The sequence below is a fragment of the Sciurus carolinensis genome, chromosome 16 (assembly GCF_902686445.1).
Source record: "Sciurus carolinensis chromosome 16, mSciCar1.2, whole genome shotgun sequence".
NCBI classification, from domain to species: domain Eukaryota; kingdom Metazoa; phylum Chordata; class Mammalia; order Rodentia; family Sciuridae; genus Sciurus; species Sciurus carolinensis.
In genome coordinates this window covers 29,458,570-29,482,846 of record NC_062228.1, presented here as the reverse complement: position 1 = coordinate 29,482,846, position 24,277 = coordinate 29,458,570, and the positions used below count along the sequence as shown (strand labels likewise).

General features: G+C 51.5%; 1 protein-coding gene across 5 annotated transcripts; it reads right to left on the bottom strand.

The window, feature by feature from the left end:
* Window positions 1-12,381: 12,381 nt before the first annotated feature.
* Irx3 (iroquois homeobox 3) lies at window positions 12,382-22,331 on the bottom strand. 5 transcript variants are annotated; one of them, XR_007105453.1, is made up of 6 exons: window positions 21,319-22,331; window positions 20,026-21,148; window positions 19,782-19,848; window positions 15,952-16,018; window positions 13,296-15,501; window positions 12,385-12,761 (listed from the first exon to the last, which is right to left on the bottom strand). XR_007105453.1 is itself a non-coding variant. In XM_047529009.1 (5 exons), the coding sequence occupies exons 1-4, from the start codon at window positions 21,586-21,588 to the stop codon at window positions 15,961-15,963; spliced, it is 1,518 nt and encodes a 505-aa protein (XP_047384965.1). In that variant the 5' UTR covers window positions 21,589-22,331; the 3' UTR covers window positions 12,382-15,501; window positions 15,952-15,960. The 5 variants fall into 5 exon arrangements, 3 of the variants coding, with proteins under 3 accessions (XP_047384965.1, XP_047384967.1, XP_047384966.1); XR_007105454.1 differs by having other exon boundaries at window positions 12,410-12,761; window positions 15,240-15,501; XM_047529009.1 differs by having other exon boundaries at window positions 12,382-15,501.
* Between the last annotated feature and the right edge of the window lie 1,946 nt (window positions 22,332-24,277).

Below are 24,277 nucleotides of genomic sequence, written 5' to 3'. Positions count from 1 at the left end.
GCCTGGTGGGTGAGAGGGCAGGTGAGTGGTCGTGGGAAGGAGCTGGGTAGGAGGAGTCGAAAGACACAGCAGATAAAGATCAAATGAACTTGGCCATCGATTAGATGGAAGGGTCACAGTAGTGCAGGGGCAGGTGTTGGGGGAGGGAGAGGGAATTCATAAGTGGAGCAGTGAAGAAAATTTCCTGAGGCTTGGAAGGCCTGGGTGTCGTGACTGGGGAGTGGTGTTCTGTAGTGAAATGGGGTTGGGCGTGCTGAGTTCGAAGGACCGTGGGAATCGAGGTTGAAATCTTGGAAATACAAGGGTGTGACTCTAGTTAAAGGTGATTGATGTAAGTGTTCTGTCTGTCACCTTTGAAATAGGTTCCTGGTTTATACATCCTGAGGTCTTGGAACTGGTTATTAAAATGTGACATCGCATGGGTATAGTGGCTGACTTTTCTTACAGATAATGTAAGGGACTGTGGTTCCCTTTCTTTCAAGTAAGGACCATGTTTCCCAAAATATATTCTATAATTGGGTATTCTAGGGAAATGAATGCTTTGTAGTTAAGTAAATTTGTTTCCTTGGTATGGGACTTATCAGGACCTTTAATGTGCCAATGTGTTTAGTCTGGGGAGGAACATGACATGTCAAGTTTCTCAGAATTATCTCCCTGCAGAACTCCCTTTCCACTCCTGAAGGCTAACTTAATTTGAACCTGGAATGGGGAGTCCGGGAAGTCTCCAGTCTTCTGCATCTTGGAGCAGGATCATAAACTTTAATGATCATGTGTCAATGTGGATCCCAAGACTTGCATTTCTAGCAAGTTCCCAGGTGATGCTGATGATGCTGGGGATCACACTCTGAGAAGGAGGCTCTTAGAAGACCACCTTCCTCAACTGGCCAGTCACCTGGGGGGATGCCACGAGGCTTCAGGTTAGAATGGGGCAGTGATGTCATGCTAGGAGTGGCCACTCCTCCCTCTTATTCCATCCCCGAAGTCTGCACTGTAGTTGCTCAGGAGTTACCACAGCCTTCCTGCAAGAAGTGTGGAAGGAGCTTGGGAGCTGTGGAAATCCTCAAAGGCTCTCACAAGAGGAAGAGGAAGGACCTGGAAACTCACAAACCATGTCTAAGTGAGCAGCCCCTGTGCTGAGGTGCCTGCCACCCACAGGCAGAGTGGTGGGTGTGGGCAGATGCAGCTGTGGCACCAGATGGCATCAGAGGTCAAGGCTGGAGAGGCTGTGAAGGATCTGCCTAGTGGGAGAAGCATGCACATGAAAATGCGTCTTTCAAAACCGCAAAACCATCTCAATCGGATTGAGCCGTCCTCCAGTCCCTTACTTAGAATGGATTGTGGGGCCCGAGCTCCGCTTTCCTTTATGGGGAAGGGGAATGAAAATAAACTGGTTTCACTGGGGCTGAGAAGCTGTTCGCTTTGTGTCACTGTGAACAAAATACCCGACGAGAACAACCTGGAGGAGGAAGAGTTTATTCTGACTTTCAGTTTCAGAGACTTCGTTCATGGTGGGCCGACTCCATCGCTCTGAGCCCAAGCTGAGGCAGAACATCAAGGTGGAAGAGTGTGGCGGAGGGAAGCTGCTCTGGATGTGGCGGCCAGGGAGCCAAAAGCCGGAAGGGGGAAAGTGGTTTCAGGGAGAGGCACCCTTCCAGGACATGCCTCTGGTGACCCACCTACTCAGTCCATTCAAAGTAGGATGGACTGATTGGGTTACAGCTCTCACAATCCAATCATTTCACCTCTGAATGTTCTTGTATTAACAAGGAGCTTTGGGGGGATACTTCATACCCCAACCATAAGGGAAGCCGTGGGGGCAGTCTGGACCTCCAGAGGGTGATGCTGAACACCACAGTTGTCATCAAAATTGAACAACCTGGTCTTCTGTAGGAGCAGGGATCCTGGGGGACATGTGGGAAGGACACCATCCCCCCATCCAAACCCATTCTTGAGCTTTCGCAGCCAAAGGGCCTGCGTTTTTAAGTGTGCAGGGGTCGTACGGCACTAGACTTGGCATCCACACCATTTACTGGATCTGTGACCTTGGACGAGCTTCACCTCTCCAAATCTCCTTATTCAGCTTCCAGAAAAATGGTTATAATAAGAGCTTCTTCCCATACTCCTAATGGCTGAAAGGGTTCCAGGCAGCTTTTTGTTGCTGTGGCCAAAATACAGGACAAGAACAAATTGGAGGAGGAAAACTGTGTTTTGGTTCATGGTTTCAGAAGTCTCTGTCTGTGGTCGACAGTCACCAAGGCAGAAATATCATAGTGGGATGTCACGGCAGAGAGAGAGGAAGGGACCAGGGATAGATATAGTCCAAGGCCACATCCCCAGTGACCTACTTCCTCCAGCCACACCCCACCTGCCTACGGTTACTATCCAATAGTCCTTTCGAGTTACTAATCCACCAAATGGATTAATCCACTGATGAGGTTATAATTCTCATAATCCAATCTGTTCACCTCTGAACACTGGTATTGCCTCACACATGGACTTTGCAGGGTGGGGCGGGCATTAATGATACAACTATAACAAAAGATGAGCTGAGAGAATGTAGAGTTTACATTACTTAGATGGTACCACCAACCACCATTGTGGATCAAGAGGTGGATGGAAATGATACCCTAGGAGTGAAAGAATACATTGACACAAGGAGTTCTGGTCCTTGATGACTGTGGAGCCACAGTGACAGGTGGGACTTCTTTATTCTGAATGTTTTATATATACATATATGGATGGCAGTGGATGATTTTATATTTCTGTTATTTTGGGTTTTTTACTACATGCATTTGGATCTCATTCCTCCTGATTCATCACACTTACAAGGGGGTGGCATCTCAAGAATGTGAAAATATGTGTGCACACTGCTGCATTGTTTGTGGTTAGGGGATACTGGAAACACTCTCCACACACACAACAGTGTGTAAATCTTGTAATGTTTTTGGAAATCTGAAATTATGTCAAAATAATAAAATGAAGAGAAAGAAGTCAGAGTGGATGATCCAGTACAGTTGATGCTGAGACTTGACCTGGGTCCCACAGGCCCTGGTCACTGTTCTCTTTCTTGTCCTACAGCCTTCTCCTCCTGGCTCAGTGTGGATTTTCTGAGGAATTTTTGGTTAAGTTCAGCTCTGGGCAAATGTTTTTGCTGAACTTCTTCTTGTTGAGCTTGGGCAGGGCTGTTGAGTGGGGCGCAGGGAGAAGACATAGAGGAAGAGGGCGCCCCCCATAGGAGCTGCAGCCACACCCCCAGGGTCTCCTGGTTGCTGCTGGAGCAGAGGAGAGGAGCTCGTGCCAGGGGCCTGGCATGGATGCAGGTGGGGCTCCTGGCCCTGCCTTCGAGGGTCGAACCTGGACTCTCACCTTCCCTACTCACCCACTGCCTGCCCCTCATGTCTTCCCCAATGTGCACAGAGAGAAGAGTCAGGGCGACTCCTCCCCAGGCCCTCTTGTCCCTGGATCTTGGGTGGGGATGTTTTTGTCACGTGTGTCCTATACTTGGAAATGCTGCTATTCAGGTGTTCCCGCCACAGTGTTCGGTGCAATGCCGGGAAGGAGGAAGGAGCTGCTCCCTCCACCCTTCCCCCGCTTCCTTGGTGAGCTTGTGTTCAGAGCCGCTTGGCAGCACCAGTGATCAGATAAGTGACAGTGGTGTTGGACAGAACTGTACTCAGAGCGTCACCCAGGCAGGGTGCCGTGCTGCAGGCCACACTCAGGAGGCTGAGGCGGGAGGATTGTGAGTTTGAGCCCAGCCTGGGTAACTTAGCTAGACCCTGTATGTATCCAGTCCCCACCTGCAAAGTGGCCATGATGATAGATAGCATTGGCCCCACTGAGCGGTTTTGAGGATTAGAGGAGCTAAGTACTCAACACAGGGGTCAGCGGATGAGAGAGCAGTCGCAACACACCAGAGTCAAGTGCAGTGATAATTGTGCTGCAGTACAAGAGATGAGCCTCCAGAAGGCCATGCTGCTTCCGTGACCCCACGCTCCCCTCCCTGGGCTTGCATCTAACCAGCGAGTGCACTTGAACCATTTGGCAGCCCGCCTAAGAGAACCCTCCGGCTTTATCTGCCTGGGACCCAGGCTTACCCAAATCTCCACACACAGAGTACAAACCAGGGCTACTGCCCTGACCTGGGTGTTAGTTACAGAGCCTCCATTTTTCAGGACACAGAGGTTGCATTATGGCGCTAGAATTTTTCAGAAAGCCTCTCCTTTCTTTTTGTTAGGTAGGAGCAGTTTGCTGTGTGGAGGGAAGATCACTTATTCTTTGGGGGGGAAACAGCACCAGGCTTTTATAAATGAGGTGCAGGGTACCCTTCAAATATTGCTTTTGGAGTTCTATTACTATAATAATGAGAATATGAGCCCAATCTCGAACGTTTCCCAAACAAGAAAGTTCTAGAACATAATTGAGTACACAAAACTGCCACTTCTTTGTGGAAAGCAAAATTATGTGTAAGTATTTTCAACAGGATCTTTTATGCCCAAACTAATCATCATCAGCCTTGGGAAAAAAATATTCGCAGCTATTTATGTTGACCTAGTTCTCTTAATGTCTTCATCTTGCTTGTGTCTGTCAGGTGTGTGTGTTGTTGTGTGCTTGTGTGTGTGTGTGTGTGCACATACATATTTGACTCTTTAAGTGTTGTATTTGTGTGTTGGCCAGTGGGACACATCCAACAGCTGGTTTGAGGTATAATTACACAATCCACCCATTTAAAGTGTAAATTCAGTGCCATTTAGTATATTCACAGAGCTGTGCAATCATCAGCCTAACCAATTTTAGAATGTTTTCTTCACTCCAAAAAGAAACCATGGACCCAATAGCAGTCACTGGCCACCTGCCTTATGACCCTAGTCAACCAATTACTTTACTTTCTGTGTCCACAGATTCACCTATTCTGAACACTTCACGTAAGTAGAATCATACAATATGTGATCTTCTGTGGCTGGCGTCATTCACCTGTTGTGGTTTCATGGTCTGTTCAAGCTGTACCATGTATTAGTACTTCATTGGTTCTTATGGATAAATAGGATTCCATTATATGGCTACACATCACATACTGGGTATCCATTTCTCATCTGATGGACATTTGGGTTATTTCTACATTTTGGCCTCTGTGAATAATGTGGGATGAATACCTATGTGCAATTTTTGACATTGACATATTTTCATTTCTCTTGAGTACACACCTAGGAGTAGAGTTTCTGGATGTTACGGAGACTATAGTTAATTTTTTTTTTGGGGGGGTACTAGGGATTGAACTCAGGGTCACTTGACTACTGAGTCACATTCCCAGCCCTATTTTGTATTTTATTTAGAGACAGGGTCTCACTGAGTTGCTTAGCTACCTCACTTTTGCTGAGTCTGGCTTTGAACTCGAGATCCTCCTGCCTCAGCCTCCTGAGCCCCTAGGATTACAGGTATACGTTGTAGTGCCTGGCCTATGGTTAATTTTTTGAATTAACTGTTTTCTTAAAGGGGCAGCACCATTTTATATTCATATCAACACTGAATGAGCTACAATTCCTACCCATTTTTGTCAACACTCATTCCTTTGTCTTTTTGAAGACAGCGTATTAGTGGCTGTAAAGTGGCGTCTTGTGTGGTTTTAATTTGCATTTCTCTGACATCTAATGATGTTGAGCACCCTTTTGCATGCTGATTGGCCATTTGTCTAACATCTGTGGGGAAATGTCTACTCAGATCCTTTGTCCATTTTTAAATTAGGTTGTAGTAGTTTACTCATTTACTAGTGAGTTGCAATAGTTCTTTGTGCATCCTGTATGCAATTCTCTTTTCAGACATATCCTTTGCAAATATTCTCTTTCATTTGTTGGTTATCCTTTTACTTTCTTAATGGTATCCTTCATACCATACAAGTTTTACATTTGATGTTTCTCTTTGTGTGTGTGTGTGCTTTTGATACCATGTCTAAGGGTTTACTTGATCTAAGACTACAAAGATTTATACCTCAATTCTAAGATTTTTATAGTTGTTGTTCTTTCAGTTAAGCCTATGGTAGACTAATTTTTTGTATATGGTGTGAGGAAGGGGTTTGTGGACATTCAGCTATCTCTGTTCCTAAAATATTGAAATCATTTCATGCCTGTTAGTAAATTGTGCTGCTGAGATCAAGTGTCCCCTCTTTTCTGGCCCTTCTCTGGGACCTCCTGGATATTTCCATGTCTCAAAATGACCTGCCAGTGCCTGATTTAGCAAGAGACCTAAGAACCGTGCCAGTTCTGAAGCTGGAGAGGTCCATTTGTCCAGCATTTCAAATGCCACACATCAGTGTGCATTACACCCACTCTTAGGGTTAGAGGCACTGATATCAATTCAGAGATGTCTCAAACTTGTCACTAATGATCATGTCTTATACCACCAGAGGAATGGCTGGAGCAAGGATAAATGCCAACTTTTCTGTAAATAACACAGAAAGAGGACTGGAAATTAGATGGTGGCCCAAAATGGGCTTAGCAGTTGCACAAAAGCCCACGAGCCAAAGATCTCAGAGGCTGAAAGAAGCAGAGCCACCATGGTGGCCTCAGGCCAGTTCTCACCTATCTTTTCCTCCTCTTGTCAATGTCCTCTAAGGACCAGGGAGATTAAGAGGTTTGGCACAGAGAGTGACAAGAGGAGACTGCAGGGGTCCCTCGTCTGCTCCCTTCTAGGGGAGATGACCCGGCTCTCCCTTTGCAAAATGAGTTTTGCTGGAGAGCAGGGACCTTTCTCTTTCCCAGGAGGTTGAACAGTCAAGACAACTTCCGTAGATGCCTCTGGTTTGCAGACCAGTCTGCGCTGGTGCCTGGCACCTCCTATTCCTCAGTGGCAACTGACCGGGCCATTGAGAGAGGCCTCAGAAACTGGCTCTGCTTCTGCCAGCCCTTCTGTCCCCTCCCTCCCCCACCCTCTCTGCTCAGCTCCCCTCTCCTGCAGTGTCTTGGTTCCACATTTCTGGATGATTGTATTTTTGGCACTGGCCCTTCAGCGTGCTGCAGAGCAAGTGGCAGTCTGTGGCCTTCTCCCAAGTGCTATTTCCAGCTGGGCCAAGCCATCCTGTTCTGCTGTATTCCAGGACACAAAAGGTCAGGGGCCCTGCTGAGAGAATAGACCCTGGTGTGGAGACCTCCTGGTCTGGCTGTTATGTGGACCACACCTTAGGACAATCAGCACGAGCACGTGACACAACCCCCAGTTCCAACCTCCCCAGCTGACCTCATGAACCATTCCAAATGTGCTTCAGTATTTGGGTGGGAGTCAGAGGTGCAGAGCGTATATTCAGAGTGCTCAGGTGTGGAGGGAGAGATTAGAAGACAACTAAAAATGGAGCAGCAGCTGTCTTCAAACCTCATACATGAAAATGTGAAGACGAGTCCCTATCACTTGGCAAACGTGAGCACAGGACAACTTACTATCTTTTGTAATTACTCCATTTGATATTTTATGTGAACAGTTGTGACATTTGATAACTATTAAAAGTCTTTTCATAAAATTATATTTCTAACGATTACATCTTTAGTGTTTAGTGGTTCTTATTTTATAGAATATTTGCAACTGGTCTTCCTAAAGATCTAGAAGATATCTTTAGGAAGGCTTATCTTGTTGAATTCCAAAGCAGCAATGCATTTGGTGAATATTTATTGAGTGCTTACTAATACTTGGCCCTGGGATGTACCCAGTGTCAAGGGAGTTCCCAACCCCAAGGTCCATGTACCATCTCAAGTTCAAGTGTGAAAGGAGAAGCAAGATGGAGGGACAAAAGGAACTTTTGCTTAAAGTTCTGGTGACTGCAAGCAAAGCACGGGTCCCTCAGGAGTCTCCTCCACTCCAATATGGTCCTTGGGCTCTGTCACATCTTTTGGGGACCAAGGTTTGACAACTCCCCTGTGCCCAAGCTTCTGGAGTCTGTGCATCAAGAGTTCTGTGGCACCTAGCTTGTCTCAAGGTCACAGGATAAATATGGACCATGAGTTACTCATTTTCTCTGAAGATCTTTACAGGGAAAAATTACCTTTATAACAAGACAAGCCAGAAAACATGGAGGAAAGTGCAAATTCCTATATATTTAAGATAAAAAATTTAAGATAAAAGAACTTTCGCTCCCAGTGGAGGGCTACTTCTGACCTCAGATTCTTCAGGTTATGAAGTTCATTCACCCACCTCTTTCCTTGGGATAGGCAGGTGGGGAAGCTGGAGAAGTGTGACATGCCCCATGCCCACCCCAAAGTGTGACCCAGTAGAGACGGAAGGGGCCCTGTGGGAGGCCAGGGAAGGGTCCAGAGGTGGAGAGCCCTTGATTTCAGTCTTTGCTTAGTCACCAGCTCTGCAAGACAGGCCTTTGGTGAAATGACTGAACACACTGTGTGTGTGTGTGTGTGTGTGTGTGTGTGTGTGTGTCGCTGGGGGTCAAACCCAGGACCTTGGACATGCTGGGCCAGTGCTCTACCTATGAGTTACAGTTCAGTCCACAATTACTCTCCGTTCCCGCTTGCCTCCAAACTTCTCCACAGATCTTCCTTCACCCCTCCAATACCTCTTCCGTCCTCCATATTCTCCTCTTCACCTGTCCAGTAGAGCAGACATTCATGGCTCTGCCCACCATAGATTTATGTTGTATCACCTTTACTTGCTCCAAGGAAATTCCTCTTATTGCCACACCCCCTGGCCACGGTGATTGGCCCAGCAGTGAACACATGACCCAAGCTGGGCCAATCAGAGGACTTTGTTGGGAGTTAACACCTGAAGCTCTGCGAGAGAAACTTGTCTTTCCTTTTCCATGACCATCTCCAAGGCGATGGGCATGGGGTTCATGGCAACTGTTTTGAGAGAAGGAGCCCAGCCCTGAAGCAGAAGTTGGAATGAATGGGAAAGTACCCATGCTTTCAAATCCCTAGGCTGTTTCTACTTTATTTTCGGTACTTACTTTATAAGATCTCAGATTAAATGGGTTAAAACATAAGTTTAGCACATGATATGAACTCGGTAAGTGCTGGATACTATTGTTTTCTTCAACTACCAAAAAAAGAAGATGATAAAAAAAGGTTCCTATATTTTGTTCCTATCCCACCCAGGCACCCAGATTCTCGGGACCTCAGGAGAATGTTTTCTTAGAGAGGAAACACAGGGGCTTGAAGTCGCACAAATGTGTCAGTGGTTGTAGTAGCCAGCCTCCAAGATGGCCCCAATGTCCCTTGTCCCAGTGTGAGTGCCCTTGTGGTATCTGCTCGTGTGTTGAATAGGGCTGACTTGAGTAACGGCAGTAGGATATTTAGAAATGATGAAGTGAGACTCCCAACGGTAGGTCATAAAAGACATCGTGGCTTCTCTTTTGCTCTCTTTTGAGTCTCCTGCGCTGGGGGCAGTGGCTGCCATGCTGTGAGGATGCTCAAGCAGCTCTGTGGAGAGGTCCATGCTGTGTGACTGTGGGGAGTGAGCCATCTTGGAAGGAGATGCTCCAGGCCCAGTGGAGCCTCCATCTTGAATCTCTGATGCTCAGAAACTGTGAGAGAATAACTGTGCCCCTAGGCTTGGGGATAATTTGTTATGTAGCAATAGATAATGAATATGACATCTTAATGTGTGACTCTTGCCAGAGCGGACCATCATCTGATCATTGTTATACTATTTTTGGTAAAACTTCTTTGTCGTCACCTATCAGCACCGAGCACTTATATGGCCTAGGTGCTCTCATAAGGGTTTTGCGTACATTCCTGCCTCTGTGAAAGTTCTCCCTATGCTTCAGGTTAGAGTCTAAATGTCCCCCAAAGGCCTATGTTAAAGGTTTATTCCCAAGAGTGATGCCAGTGGGCAGTCACTTTAAGAGGTGAGGCCTAGTGGGAGGTCCCCTGAAGGGGGACTCCAACCCCTTCCTCTTGTCCTTTCACATCCTGGCCTTGAGGTGTGTGGTTTTGCTCCACCATGCGCTTCCCGCCATGGTGTGCCGTTTCGCCATAGGCCCAAAGCAATGGGGACAAATGACTGTGGACTGAGACCTCCCAAACTCCGAGTCAAAATAAACCTTTTCCCTTTATAAAGTTGATTATATTGAATTCTTATTTGTTATAGTGACGTGAAGCTGACTAGCGCACGGTTGTCCTCCTGGGGCGCGGGTACCGCTGCCGCCTTCAGGGCAGCATTGTGATTTTGTAATAGAGGCTCTGGATCCAGAGTGCCTGTGTTAAATCCTGTCTCCCCCACTTTCTGGGGATGTGGACTCAGGTGAGTCATATCGCTCTGAACCTCAGTTTCCCCAGTAACAAAATTGTAAGTGCGGCCCTACCTCATAGGACCTCAGGAAGATTGAGCGGACTGATACGCGGGCTTTGCACATACAGCCTGCTCAATAAATCCCAGATGTCGTTATTCATAGAAGAAGATACTGAGGCTCAGAGCAGGGGGTTATTTGCTCAAGGTGCCTTAGCTAGTGAGCCTGGTGCTGGATCTAGACTCCTGGCATCTCAGTCTCCTGGGGGCAGAAATGCAGCATGAGTCGTGTGTGCCAGAAAATTCCTAATAACTGTATTTAAAAAGTATAAAGAAACAGTTAAAATTGATTTTAATAATATATCTTATTTAACCCCATGTGTCTAAAATATTATTTTGATATATAAAACAAAATTATAGGCTACTTTGAATTCTCTTTTCTTTTAATGCACCGCGTCTTTGAATTCAGAGTGTATTTTGCATTACATCACTCCTCACTTAGGACCAGTCACTCACTCTTCAGGGGCTCGGTAGCCAAGTGTGGTTAGTGGCCATCGGACCCTCTCAGCAGCCAGGCCCATGAACACATTACTCTATCCACACCCACTGCCTCCCCCACTCCAAACCAGGTTAGGGTCCCCTTTATCATGTATGCTTATAGCATCCTGTTTATATCATAGGCCAGCAAATGTAACACATTATTATTATTAAATCATTTGTTTCCAGTAGACCGAAACCTCTAGGAGGGAGATTCATGTTGTTTCTTTGAGCAATAAATACTGGCCAATGAATAAAAAGCAGCAAATGAATAGCAGGCAGGTGGCCCACACCTGTAATCCTAGCAACTCTGCTGAAGCAGAAAGATGCAAGGTCAAGGCCAGTCTTGGCAGTTTAGCAGGACCCTGTCTCAAAGCAAAAAAATAAAAAGAACTGGGAAAAATGTAGCTTAGTGGTAAAGCATCCTTGGGTTCACTCCCTAGTAGGAGGAAAAGAAGGAGGAGGAGGGGAAGAGAATGAGATAGTCTTGGCCCTCCAGGACTCCTGCCTATTTTGTGTCCATCCCAAATGGTCAACCCATTCCTACACCTACCTCCCTTCCTTTCTTCTTGCCTTCTTCTCTTCCATTCTCTCCTTTTCTTCCTCTTCATGACATATAACTGAGTTTACTAGGGATCACATGCTATTAATAAAGCCCTAAATTTTTCTAGTGAATCCCACAGCTATGCTTACACTATCTAGAAGGACATGTGGGCAGAGGTTGTGGATATGAGGAGCCCAGTATTACCCACAGGCATGTTTAAAATGTGGAGGAGGAGGCAGGATGCGTCTTTGGTTTTGGTGTAATCGGCCTTGGTATCATCTTCCTCTTGACTTCCTTCCTTCCTCCATCTTCTCCACCTCCCCACCCCAGCATCCTCAGCATCCCCAGCATCCTCAGCATCCCCAGCATCCCCAGCATCCCCAGCTCCATCCTGCATTTCCTATGGAGGCCCAAGCCTCAGAGATAGTTCTGATCCTGGGGGTGCACATATTTCACTGAGGAACCTCTAGGTCAGTGTGCCCCATACTTTAATACGCTCATGTCACCCAGACATTTCTAGGGACGTGCAGATTCTGACCCAGTTGATGTGGGAAGAGGCCTGAGTATCTCTTTCTAAGAAGTCCCTGGGTTGATGCTGACGCTGCTGGTCCAGGGACCACATATTGAGTAGCAAAGATCTAGGAAGACAAGCATTTCTCCTGCCAATATGAATGGCCTCTCCCTGCAATATCTGATGTGTACATGCATTGGAACCCCCTTCACCAGGACTGAATTTGAGAAAGACGAGAAGGTAGCAAATGCAAGTCTTTCCTCTGGTACAGCCACTTGGATGCCCTGCCATCTTGTCTTCCACAGCGGAAACGGGTGGGAAGCAGCGAGAACCAGGTGCTGGTCCTGCACGTGATCCTGGTCCGTCCAAGAGCGTCAGGCTCATGAGGTAGGTCAGGTATCAGTGCGGTGGTGGGGAGTGAAGTGCAATCACAGCTGCAGGGCTGCCTGCTCCAACTCCGAGGCATGAAACAGTGGCTGAGTCCAGTGCGGATGAATGCCCGGGCGTGTGTCCTGCCTCCAGAAAGACCAGAGTCAGAATGTTGACTCTACATTTATTGGCCACGCTGTGCTAGTGGCCAACAAGGGACTTACTTATCTATGAAATGGGGGCAATAATGCTTATTGCCTAAGGTGGTTGTTCTAATGAATAAAAATAACAGATGATTTATTAGGTCATCATCATGCACTAGGTGAATCATCGTGTCGGATACATTGCTGGGAGCATGAATGAACTTGCTTAATTCTCTCAACGGCCTATGAGGAAAATAATAAAATTACTCTTCCTGCTTTAGGAGGGAGCAAAGATCAGAGAGGTGCAGTTCATATCCAAGGTCACACAGGGAGTGATGGAACCTGGCTTTGGACCAAGGCGATCTGATTCCAGGGCCTGCCCCCTGGACCACCACCCCTTACAGGCATGGTCCTGCAGATTCAGGTGGTGCTTGGTGAGTATCTGTAGGTGTTAACAAACAAATGCGTTATTTAAAAACAAACAAGGGTTTTGAAGAGCTAACACATACACATGGTCAAAAGGAGTAAAGGATTATATACTGAAAAATATTCCTCCTGCCTTGATCCCAACAAGTGACCAGGTCCTTTCCCTGACATAACCCCTCTTATGGGTTTCTTGCGCAAATAAATTAATATTCCCCTTTTTAATTCAGATGGAGGGCGGGGGATACACCAGTGGTAGAGGACTTGGGTTTGTTACCCAGCACCACACACACACAAACACAAGTGCTTTGATTCAGATGGGGAGCACCATATGGAATGTTCTACTTTGATTTTTTTTTCACTCCTTTCTGATTGTTTTCCATGTTTCCAGAAATTTCTCCACACCCTCTGTTCTCCCTGCTCCCTCCCCAGCTTTAATTTTCTCACCTGCAAAAGGGAGAGAATATGGCTTCTTCCCAGAGGAGGCCATGAATATTGAATAAAACGCACGGGAAGGGCTTAGCATGGGGTGGACCATGTCATAAACACTTACTTAACTCCATTTTAAAACTTCATTTCATGTTTTCAAGGGGGCAAGGAAGTAAGAGCTGAAAGAGCTTCCCCTCTGGCCAGGCAACCGAGGCTGGCACTGTCTCCTGAGGTGGCAGGACTTCCCACTGGTGTTTGTCCACGGAATGAGCCAAACTCCCAGGACAGGAAGGAAGGAGGAAACAAAAATATGGACAAAGAAAACTTCAAAGCCACTCTAAAATACGGACACCAAGACCCAGACACCAAGCAATCCAGGCTGCTGACTTCCCCTGCACAGACCTGAACAGGGCCCATGTTGATACCATCTGGCTCCGGACACCACTTCTCAACACCCCAGCGTCAAACAAAGTGGGGCGGGAGGAGAGAAATACGTTCACACGGAGCCTCCAGATTCCATGCTCCTTTGGTAAGTCATGGACAAAGCTCAGGAACATGGTTCCGTTGAGCAGGCCTCTCCCTCCCAGGCGTGAGCTAAGGTAACAAGCCTCTTCCGATCCATCTGTGGAGCTATGATTCCAGGGGCTAAGCAGGGGCCTAGGCAGCTGGGCCGGTCTGTTACCAGCCCGTCCTCGTGCCAGGCTCTGTGGGCCTCACCCGGCGTGGCAAGGTAAGGCTGGCGGGGACCAGCCATCGTGGCAGGAGACATCTGCTTCTCTCTGTCACTAATCCGTTTCTCTCCTCCTGGCTGTCGAAGTCCCACTTCAAAAATACTAAAATAATACTCACATTATCTACACAGACTTTTACCACCTTTAAAAAGATTTTTTCACATTACCCCTGGAAACTCTAAGAATTATTAAAGAGAGGGAGGGAAAGAGAGAGACACAGAGAGGCCCACCAGAGGCAGGGAAGCTCTGCTTTGTCAGGGAGAAGAAAATAAAGAGAAATCAGCCTGGCTTCAAAGGGCGCATTTCCATAATTGCCCTGTAACTTTGGCAAAATAAATCTGAGCGGCTGAGAGAAGTGCAATCTGCCAGATGAGTGCACTCCAAAGGCCCGAGGCTGTGGGCCCACTTGTTAGCGGCCTAGCAGTGAGAGAATGCAGGGCTCCCCACCACACAAAGCCGTGACGTCACAGCCTGCCAGCCAGGCCAGCCCCGGTCAGCCCTGACCTGCCTTTGTCTCCCTCCTGCTGCCTGACAGGGCGCGCGCGCACACACACACACACAACACACACACACACTCACACACACACTCCTAGGTAAAATAAGCAAGTAAATAAATAAATAGTGGCATTTATGTGCACAGAAGACACGGCAGCCGCTGAGGGTGGCGGCAGTTCCTAGGCAAAACTCACACATCTTAAGCTTCATCTGTAAGCAGCTTCCTGTAACCTGCTTCTGACATCATATCCAAGGGAGAAAGGCCCCTGCTTTGCAGACGCACATCCTCCTGGGGGTTGACCCTCCCTTTCACTGCTGGCTGGAGAAGGTTCCAGGTCCACCGGCTGGATTGAGATTCACTCTTACTTTTCTCCAGGCTCCCCGTTTCCGGTTTGCTGTCTTTCCCCTGCTACTTCCCCCTTCCAGAGCCAAAAGTTTTTTAGGGAGCCCAACGGCTCCACGGAGTCTTAGTGTTTCCCTCGATAAAGCTGGGGTTTCTGGGAGAACATCCTCCTTGTGCCGGCCCCAGACACCTCTCTCTCCTCAGCTCACTGCTTCTCATCCCCAGCACCAGTGACATTTTGGACTGCATTTCAGGTACTAGTGAGGCCTGACCTGCATGGCTTTTTTGAGATCAGATAAGGTCAGGTGCACCTAGGGCGCTGATTCTGTGCCCTTTACCTCCTCGTGCCCTATAGGGCCTTCAGCAGCATCCCTGGCCTCAGCCCTTGAGATTCCACTCGCAGCCCCATCCTAGTCGTCTCCAGACGTTGTCAACTGTCCCCAGGGTGGGAGGGGAGACAAAATTGCCTGGTTAAGGAGCACTGCCCTGCTCATAATACCTCTTCCAGCTGTGTCCCACCTCAGCAGGGGGTGCGTTCAGGGAGATTTTCCAGAGATGGCCTTCGGAGGCTTGGAGCCTTCAGAGAGGAGCAGCAGCTACATCAAAGCTAGGCTGGTCACACAAAGGTGGACATTTTTAATGCAGTCAGGTTGACTGGCTGAGTCAGGTGACAGGGGCCAACTGGGGTCAGGAGGCAGTATCCCTTCCTCCCACGTTGTCTTTAGAGCCATTCTTCTTTCCTCTATGCCTGATTCTGGACACTGTTGGATTTGAGAGAATGTTGGGGTGAGTTTGTCTAATCCAACCCTCCAATTTTCCAAATATTTGAGGAGGGGCCTAGAGTAGGTGATTCAGGTCCCGCTTTGGAGAGTTAGCCCCAAACAGGGACACAGTTTTTACCCGGCTGCAATTGCCCATTTTTACTGGATAGGCATGAGGGGACACATGCAATCAGAAATGCTAGGGTAGATCGGACATTTCTAGAGGGTACAAATAATAAGGCCCAAAGCAAGGTCTTGGCAAAAACTCCCCATAAACCCAAAGCAGAAGATATCTGACATCCAGTTCCTATTCAAGCATTCGATTGCTCTGGCTAACTTTGCAAACCCAGGCAGGCCTTGGATAGTGGAGCCTCTGGGCCTGCCTGCCCTCTAGGGGCCCAGAGAACACCAGCCCAGTACGCAAGGCCCTGTCCCCTCCTCACACCTCACCTGGGGACTCTAGCTCCCCTTTCTTGTCTCCTTTTGATCGGACCCTGATTTTTCCTCCCTGTATTCCCTGAAAAGAAATTCAATTGAAAACCATTAACATCCAGTCCCAGAGGTGGGCGATCACTTAGGGAGATAATTTTATTCTCTGGCTTCCTGCCCTTGTGATGCACCGCCCCCCCACCCCACCCCGCCAGCTCCATGCAAATAATGAGGGAAGCCCTGCCACACATTCCTTCCTCTGACCTAATTGATTATCCCACACACCTTGGAGTGCTCTGCATAACCAACCCCGACAGCAGAAACCCCTTCCTGGTGGGTGATTGACATATTTTATTTCTAATTGAAGCTTAATCAGACCAGGGATGAGATACCCATATTCTCATATTCCCTCTCTCTCTGTCTCTCTCCCTCTTTCCCTCTAAGTTCCCCTTTAGATTTTAAGGACCAACAATAAAGGAATGGAGGCAGTTGTTCCTGGGCTCCTGAGAGGAGGGAATGGGGTGGGCTGAGGGAGAGGTCCGGGGAGGAAAAGAAATGAGACCTGGCTCCCTGGAGAAATGCCACCTCCTCTGCTGTGTCTTGCTGGGAAACTATGAGATTCAGTTCTGATTAGTTGATCTTATTGGGGTCAATTTGGGGCCACTTGAAGGGCCCAAGTGTTCTATGGGTTAAGTGAAGATACACACCATGGGAGCTGCTCCGTGTTTATGCCAAGTCCCCACAGCATGTGCACTGACTGCTCACTCTTGCAAGGTGGAGAAAATTGGTTTCTCCAAGGGTCCTATCCCTGCAATGTGTTGACCCAAAAGTTGACCAAACTCCAGGGTGTGCACTGGAGCAAGCCCCAGGGACCTATCACCAGTTCTTTCAAGCTCTGTCCAGTCTGTCCAGGCCCATCTTCCTCAGAACAGACCCAGTTTCCCTTTGGATATTAAATATGGAGAAGTTGCCTGATTTCTGTCATAGCCTCTCTCTCCGCCAGGCTGGGCCCCTGTCTGGGGAAGTTTCCTTTCTCCCTTGGTGGAGCTGGACTTGCCTGAAGGAAGACACTTCAGTGACCCATGGTGGGGTAGGTGGGATCATGCAGGCTGTCTGAGGGGTGGGGTCTCAGATTCTGGAAGATCTCAGCGCCACTACTACTTCCCCATCAGGGAGACAGCAGGACTCCCATCTTGCAGAGGAGGACTTAAGGGTAGGAGGAGTTCAATGATCTGCCCAGGGGCTCAAGGAGGTAAAGGGGGAGCAGGGTGTGTGCTAGTCAAGACTTCTAGGCTGGAGAGGGAGTCTTCAAGGTGTGGGCCTATAAAGATTCTCATTGTGCTCCCAGGAGTTTCAGCCCTGGTCCTCAGGTCCCAGCCTCAGGTTTGAAGCCCTGGCAAGTTGAAGTTCTCCCACCGCCTGCTCTGCCGGTTCCATGTCTGGGGGTTCTGTGGCCAGTCTGGGCCTGCTCCCTGGAAATGTGCCCGACTCCAGAAACACAAGGAGTGGGGAGAGGAGAGCGCTGTGGGAGTGACTCCCGCCCCTGGGGAACAAACGTGTTGAAAAGGCTGCAGGAAGTCTTTGCCAGGGTCATCTCCACTGAGAAGCCCTTTGTGCGACTGCCACTATGTTAACACTCCCTCCCCACTTGTAACTGGGGCGCTGCTGCACCCCGAATGCTCTATCCTGAGTGCATGTCTCCAGGAAGGTGCTCAAACATCTGTGCCCGCCTGGATCCATCCTTGTCGACTTCCCCAGCTCCCGCCGAGCCCCAGAGGTGGAGGGCATACTCTGTTCCTTGTTCGGTGGCTTTGGGAATGAGAGGTCTTCTTAAGCCTCCCAGGGAACCCGCAAGATGGTCCCACGCCTGCCCGACTCAGCTCTGCGGGTCCAGCTCCCTGCATCTGGCCAGCCTATTTACTATCGTGGGCGGAGGGGTGCGAAGAAGGCGGTCCTACGTCCTACCCGGACGCGTCACTCTCTCCAGCATTCCCCTCATCTTCAAGTCAAAGGTGATCAAGATGGGTTGGCAGACTGAAAGAGGAAAAGCAGGGCGCCCAGGGGGCGCGACGCCTGGCCTGGCTGCCAAGGCCCTGGAAGCGAGGCGCCTAGCGTCCCTTTTGTCCTGTAGAGGGAGCTCCAGCCCCAAATTTCCCGGCTCCCCCACCCCCCGCCCGCCTCCAGCCGGAATCCTGGCTGGAAAGGTGCAACAACCCGACCCCCAAACTCCGCTCCAGGACCCCAGAAAGTTGCCCCTTCCACTGGAGCGCCTAGACGCAGAGATATCGCCACGGTCCTCCAGTTCGACTGCAGTTGGAGCACGTCAACTGGAGGAGTCACACGTCACCCAGAAGGAAGGGTCTGTACCCCTGGACACCTCTCACTCCATATTCCCCCCACCACGGCCAACCCACAAGTTTGCATCTATACGGAGACGTCTGAAGGCTGCAGTGTGGCTGGAAAGAGGCCTGGAAGCTGCGCTTGCTCAGCCCTTTAGACGTAAGATTGAGAAAACCTTGATTGTGCCTGTCAAAGAATGGGAGCAAGGAGTGACCAGAACCGCCCAGTCTGTCTTCCGCGTCCAGACGTTTAGGTTTTTCTGCTAAGTCACACAGAAGGCTCCAAAGGCCCGCGGTTGCTTCCGTGGACCGGGTTGTTGGACCCAGTTTCCCGGCTCCTGGAAGTCTTGCCCAGGTTTCCCACCGGTCTCCTCTGCTCTTCATCTAGGGCGCTCCAGGTTCCTCCAACGCTTCTAGTCTGTGGCCCCCAGTACCCCCACTTCTGCTCCTCCTCAGCCATTGCTGTCCCCTGACTACACGGTCCTGTCTCCTCACTTGTCCTTTCCTGATGATTCGTGAGAGCCTTCGAACTACTGGGGGGAAAATACCCCCAGACCCAAAAGAATCACCAAACAGATCTTTCCGGGGGCAGGCAGCCGGTTATAGTCAAAGTGGCAACAGCTCATTTATTTAGCCAAAAATAGATACTTTCTTGTACAATTTGGTTCACACATATGTACATTTTTCTGTATATACAAAACAGTCAGACGCTTATTCTCACTGAAACTCCACCCCCTCCCCGAATCAATCGAACAAACCAACCTGACAATGGCAGCTAATGTGGGGTGGCACAGAAGCGACTTGGGGAGGGTTGATGGGGACTGATTTTATTTCTTTTTCTTTCTCTTTTTTGTTTAGTTTTCTTTTTAGGTATTCATACACGGACATGCGTATAAGTTGTAACTATACAGAGCGATTTGTTTTTACAATTATTACAATGATTTAAAAATTATTAAAAATAAAAACAAACTAGGATGAGGAGAGAGCCGATAAGACCAGAGCGGCATCCAGGTGGTTCTGGGGCCTGGAAGAGAGTCGGTGGGAGCAAAGGAGGTGAGATCCAGGGACTCGGAGGCCGCCTGGGGCGGGGACACCCTACCTGGGGCTGGGGCCCTGGGCGGGGAGGTGTCTCAATGCACAATCTTGTTCAAGTGGAGGTGTATGTGTGTGGGGGTTACACTATTAAGACAGGCAGAAGGCGCCAAGACCCCAGTGTCTGGAAGGAGGTGGGCGTCACAGCGAGGCCGCTCGTTCTAGGGGCCTGCTTGCCCAGTCAGGTTAGGGTTCCCCAGCTCTAAACCCGCAGGAACTGGCGAGAACTGGCGAGAGGTTTCTGGACCCGCAAGAAGTAACAGTGGAGTGAATTTTGTTCCCTTGTTAAAAAACAAAAAACAAAAAAACAAAACTTCCCAGCCAGTTTCCCCCTGGGGCAATAAGAGGTGCGTTTGGCTCCGAATTCTTTCCTCCTCCCGCCCGCCGGTTCCCCATCCCCCCAAGCTCGGGGTCTCTTACCGCCTGGGCACCGGCTGGAAAGCTGTCTTGAGTAACTTTTTCTCCACTTCCAAGGCACTACAGCGATCTGAGAGAAGCGAAGGGGGGAGAAAAGAGGGCCTTTAGAACGCTGGGTTCAGGCGCCAGGGCGCGGGAGCGCGACGCCGAGCGTAAAGAAAAGCGCCTCGCACCCCCAGAGCCCTGTCCATCCCCGGAGCGGGCCTCGCGGATCCCCCTCCCACTTAGCCCAGCGCTCCACAGTCACCTGTTCCGCCCTCGGGCTCCGTGGGTCGAGCGTAGGCGGTGGCGGCAGCCGGGTGACCAGCGGCTCCGGGAAGTCCCAGCAGGTGCTGAGGGGCCGAACCGAGCAGGGAGAGAGGGTGCGGGCGTGCGCCGGGCGGCGGGCCTGGGAACGGCCGGTTGGTCCAAGCGGGGAATTTGCCCAGTGGCGCCGAGACCAGTCTGTGAGCCGCGGCCGCGGCAGCGGCTGCTGCGGGAGAAAGCTGCAGAGCCGGGGGTGCGACGGCTGCCCCAGGAGGAGAACCTCCCGTGCCAGGAGGCGAGCGGCGCGGGTTGTCCGGGCTAGTGGCCGTCTCGGCCAGGGACCAGATTTTGGGCTTCTGCAGGGCAGACGAGGGAGCCGGTGCCGGAGCGCAGGGGTCTAGGCCTGTGGGAGGCGAGGGAGGAGATGGTGGAGTCCCAGACACTGGCGGTGGCGCTGGGGCCAGACTCAGGACTGGAAGTGGCCGCTCCTCCAAGCCCTCGGTGCTGTCTTCTGAGTCGCTATTTTTGGAGTCCGAAATGGGTCCCAGGCCTAGGTCACCGTCCCTGCGCGCTGCCCCAGACAGGGCCAGTTCAGGCCCAGCAGCCGCGCCGTCTAAGTTCTCCAAATCGATCTCCTCGTCTTCATCGTCGTCTGCCAGGCCCTCGCCCCCCGTGTCCTCCTCCTCCCCCACGAGCTCCTCCTCCTCTAGCTCCAGCTCGCGTTTGCCATCTTCCTCGTCCTCCTCTTCGTCTTCCTCCTCCCGCTCGCTCCCGTAAGCATTGCCCTCCTCATCGGTACGACTGCGGGGTGCCCAAGTCATCTTGTTCTCCTTCTTGAGACGCCGGCGCGCATTGGCGAACCAGGTGGACACCTGGGTGAGGGTCATCTTGGTGATGATGGCCAGCATGATCTTCTCGCCCTTGGTGGGGTAGGGGTTTTTGCGGTGCTCGTTGAGCCAGGCCTTAAGCGTGCTAGTACTCTCTCGGGTAGCGTTCTTGGGACGGGACGGGTCCCCGAACTGGTACTGGCCATACGGATAGAAGGCGGGGTGCGGGTGCGGAAACGCTGTGGCCGCGGCCGGATGCTGCACCCCAGGGCTGTCCTTCAGCTCATACTGCGCGCCCTGTACGCACATGGAAAAGGAAGGGGACACGCGCGGAGGGAGCGCGGGTGAGCTTCAAGCGTCGCCGCCTCCACCCTCCTGGCTCGGATCCTGGTAGTCTACTCCCGCGCGCTCACCTCGCCCGGCACCCCAACTCCAACCCTCTTTCCCCCGGTTCCTCCGGATCTTACCAGCTGCGGGAAGATGGGCAGCTCCGCGGCGTAGGGCAGGAAGGCGCCGTAGCCTTGGGCGGCGGCGGCAGCCGCAGCGGCCGCAGCGTAGGGCGCCCCGTACACGGACGAGAGCACATTGGATAGGGACCCAGAGGCGGTCAGCTCCGAGGCTCCCGCGCCGGGTCCGCCCCGGGCCCCCGCGCTGCCGCTGCCGCCGCCTGCAGCTCCCGGGCGCTCGGGCGGGTAGAGCGGGCGGATGTACTGGTATCCGAGCTGGGGGAAGGACATGGTGGCCCGCGGGGCACGGACGGAGAGGGGGCCCGGCCCCTGGGGCCGCCCTGCTCAGCGCCGCCCGCGGGCTCCGGCGCGCATCGGGGGCTGGGCCGAGCTGGGGCCGCGCTACCTCCCGCTCTGCGCTGCGCTCCGCGTTCCCCTATTGATCTGCTCCGCGGCGGCGGCGGCGGCGGCGGCGGCGGCGGCGGCGAGGAGCCAGGTCAGGTCCGAACAGATTGGCGGAGATTCCCCGGGCTCCGGGCTCTGATTGACATTTCTACGGGGCCGCAAGCCCCTCCTCTCTGCGCCGCGCTCCCTCCTCTCGGCAGCCTGAGCTGCCTCTACCCGCGCGGCGCTCCTCACTGCCCTCCTCTCCGCGAGAGTGTCGCGCCTCGCTTCCTTCGCCCTCCTCTAGTTTTCACTCCCCCTCCTCTCCCTTCCTCTCCCCTCCCCTCGCTGCGCCTCTTCCCCCCAGGATCGCTTCCGCTCCTTCGCCGTGCTGGACGCTAGCAACTCTCTCCTTTCCTTCTTCTTCTCTTTCCCTTGCTCCCTACTGCTTTCCCCCGTTCTGTTCCCTTCACTTTTTCCTCTCTCCTTCCTCTTTTAAAGCCTCCCTTTGCTCACAGCGTACTGCCTCCCCCGACCTTCCTGGCCTTTCTGCGCCCTGGTCTAAGGCGGCCTAAAGTTGCGGACACTTAGGGCGCTGCGCGGGGGGTGTGTGTCCGCGTCGGTGTCTGTGTGTCCGTCCCCGCCCTTCCACCCCCTCCCTCACCCTTTCCCAAATCTCGGGTCTGACGTCTCGCCCTCTTATTCGACTTTTCCTGGCGTCTCCTCGCCGAGTCGCCAATCGCCGGGGCGCCTTACGGGCGAGGCCGCCCACCCCCGCGGATACCGCGCACGGGGCGGGGCGGGGCGGGAGCCGGGGCGCTGCGAGTCCCTTCCCGCCCCCTCCTGCCTGCGCCGGGAGGGGGAGCGAGAGACGCAGGGACGCGGGTTAGGACAGGGTCAGCTCGCCCCTCCCCGCCTCCCGCTCCTCGCGCTTCTCCCCCAGCCGCAACGACAGGCTCGGGTCGGGACCGGACCCTGGACCAGGGGAGACTCCGGGGTTTTTCTTTGCCGGGGTCCCCTTTTCAGCTCTCACCTTTCGACTCCCAGCCTCTCTCAGTGCGGTCGGCTGGGAGGAAGAAGAGTGCGTCCTAATGGCATTTTTAAAGGCCATCTCACTGTCCAGGGAGTGGGGAGTCAACCCGCTACCCGGGAGGACCAAACACTGCAATTTGCCACATTAACGCCTCCCGGGTGTCGGGGTGCGAATCCCTGTTGGAAATGGCGGGCTCGACTCGTTGGCCAAAGGGTGGACACTCCGGAGGTCTTTTAGAGCCGCGAAGAATCAGTAGAGCCAGGAGGAGTGGAAGAGGGGAGGAACAGGGAGCCGGACGTCAGAGGGCCCAAGAACTTTCAGAGTACTTTGAGAAGTTTCTACATTGGCATTTTTTGATCTGTTGAGATCCTTCGTTTCACTAGCCCTTCCCCTGCTCCCAGGTTCCTGCGTCAACCCGTTTTTCTTTCTGCAAGGATCCTCCCACCGCCCGGGAGGGGGTGGGGGGATGGGAGGCAAGACTTTTGGTTGTATGCTGGAGTATTTCCTAAAACAAACTTGAAATATCAATAATCAGGCGCCCACCTTCACGGATTAGGGCGTACAGTCAGGAAAGGCATTGAAATTCCCGGAATTGCTGCGGCTCGGGACTAAATGCTTTAGGCCGCGGCGGCGACCCACGCAAGGGCCTGGCCTCAGGCGGTCGTGCCTCGGGGACAACTCGTGGGGAGGCGACTCTACAATGGAGTGGCCAACCTCAGCTTGGAGGCGGAAGGCTGCCGCCCCGCACTGATTGATCAAGGAATCGAATCCAAATTCCACTAGAGTGGGGGTATTCGAGGGTCTCCGATCACAGCAGCTCGGGGGAGCCCAGTTGCATAATAAAAAGTTTCTTCTAACATGGCCGTGGAACCCAGTTTTTACCCCACCCCAACTCCTGCCACTTTCTTTCAACCCGTGGATGACTCAGGTAGATTCGAACACCAAGAAAATTGAGGGAAAAGACAAAAGAAAGTTCGGGGACGACCAGGTTTAGGATTCGATGGGGGTGGGGGGGAACGGGTGTCTTCCCAAAATGGGTCTGAAAGACTTCCCTATCCTCTGTCCTGCGCCTCTGTCTGGTGCTGGGCTTTGGCTTTAGGTGAGCTTTGCTAAAGGAGGCGACATCAGGGGCAGCTCGGTGGCCTTGAAATGTCTCCCCGGCGCCTGATTTCGTTTCCAGTTAAACTTTTCAGAGAATGTCATAGGGAATCCTGGGCTCACCTTCTCACGAAAAATCTTAGGGTTACAAAATCGAGGGTAACATTCCCCAGGATGTGTTCTAGGTGCAGACGTCGAGCCTCCACAGCCCCGAAGTCCTAGAGTTTGCACAGTGGTGGCACCAGACCAGGAGGGCGGTGAGAGAGAGATTTTGAGGTGGGAGAACCGGGGTTGTGCTGTAAGTGCCAGGGTGAGACGCCCGATATTTAATTCAATTCTTCCTGAAGGAAAAGAAAAAAAGTAATCATGAGCCTCCGAGATGCTCCTTCCGCATTAACCAGTTATTGACCCGGCTGCGTTGGACTGAGGGCCGCGGGAAAGAGGACCCGGAAGGGTGAGACTGTT

What these genes read in the sequence shown, in the direction of transcription:
- Irx3 (XM_047529009.1), bottom strand. Translation starts at nt 21,588, where the DNA reads ATGTCCTTCCCCCAGCTCGGATACCAGTACATCCGCCCGCTCTACCCG. An exon ending in GGAGCCCGAGGGCGGAACAG is followed by an intron (nt 19,849 to 20,025) that starts GTGACTGTGGAG and finishes CGCTTCTCTCAG; the next exon opens with ATCGCTGTAGTGCCTTGGAA. An exon ending in TTCCAGCCGGTGCCCAGGCG is followed by an intron (nt 16,019 to 19,781) that starts GTAAGAGACCCC and finishes ATTTCTTTTCAG; the next exon opens with GGAATACAGGGAGGAAAAAT.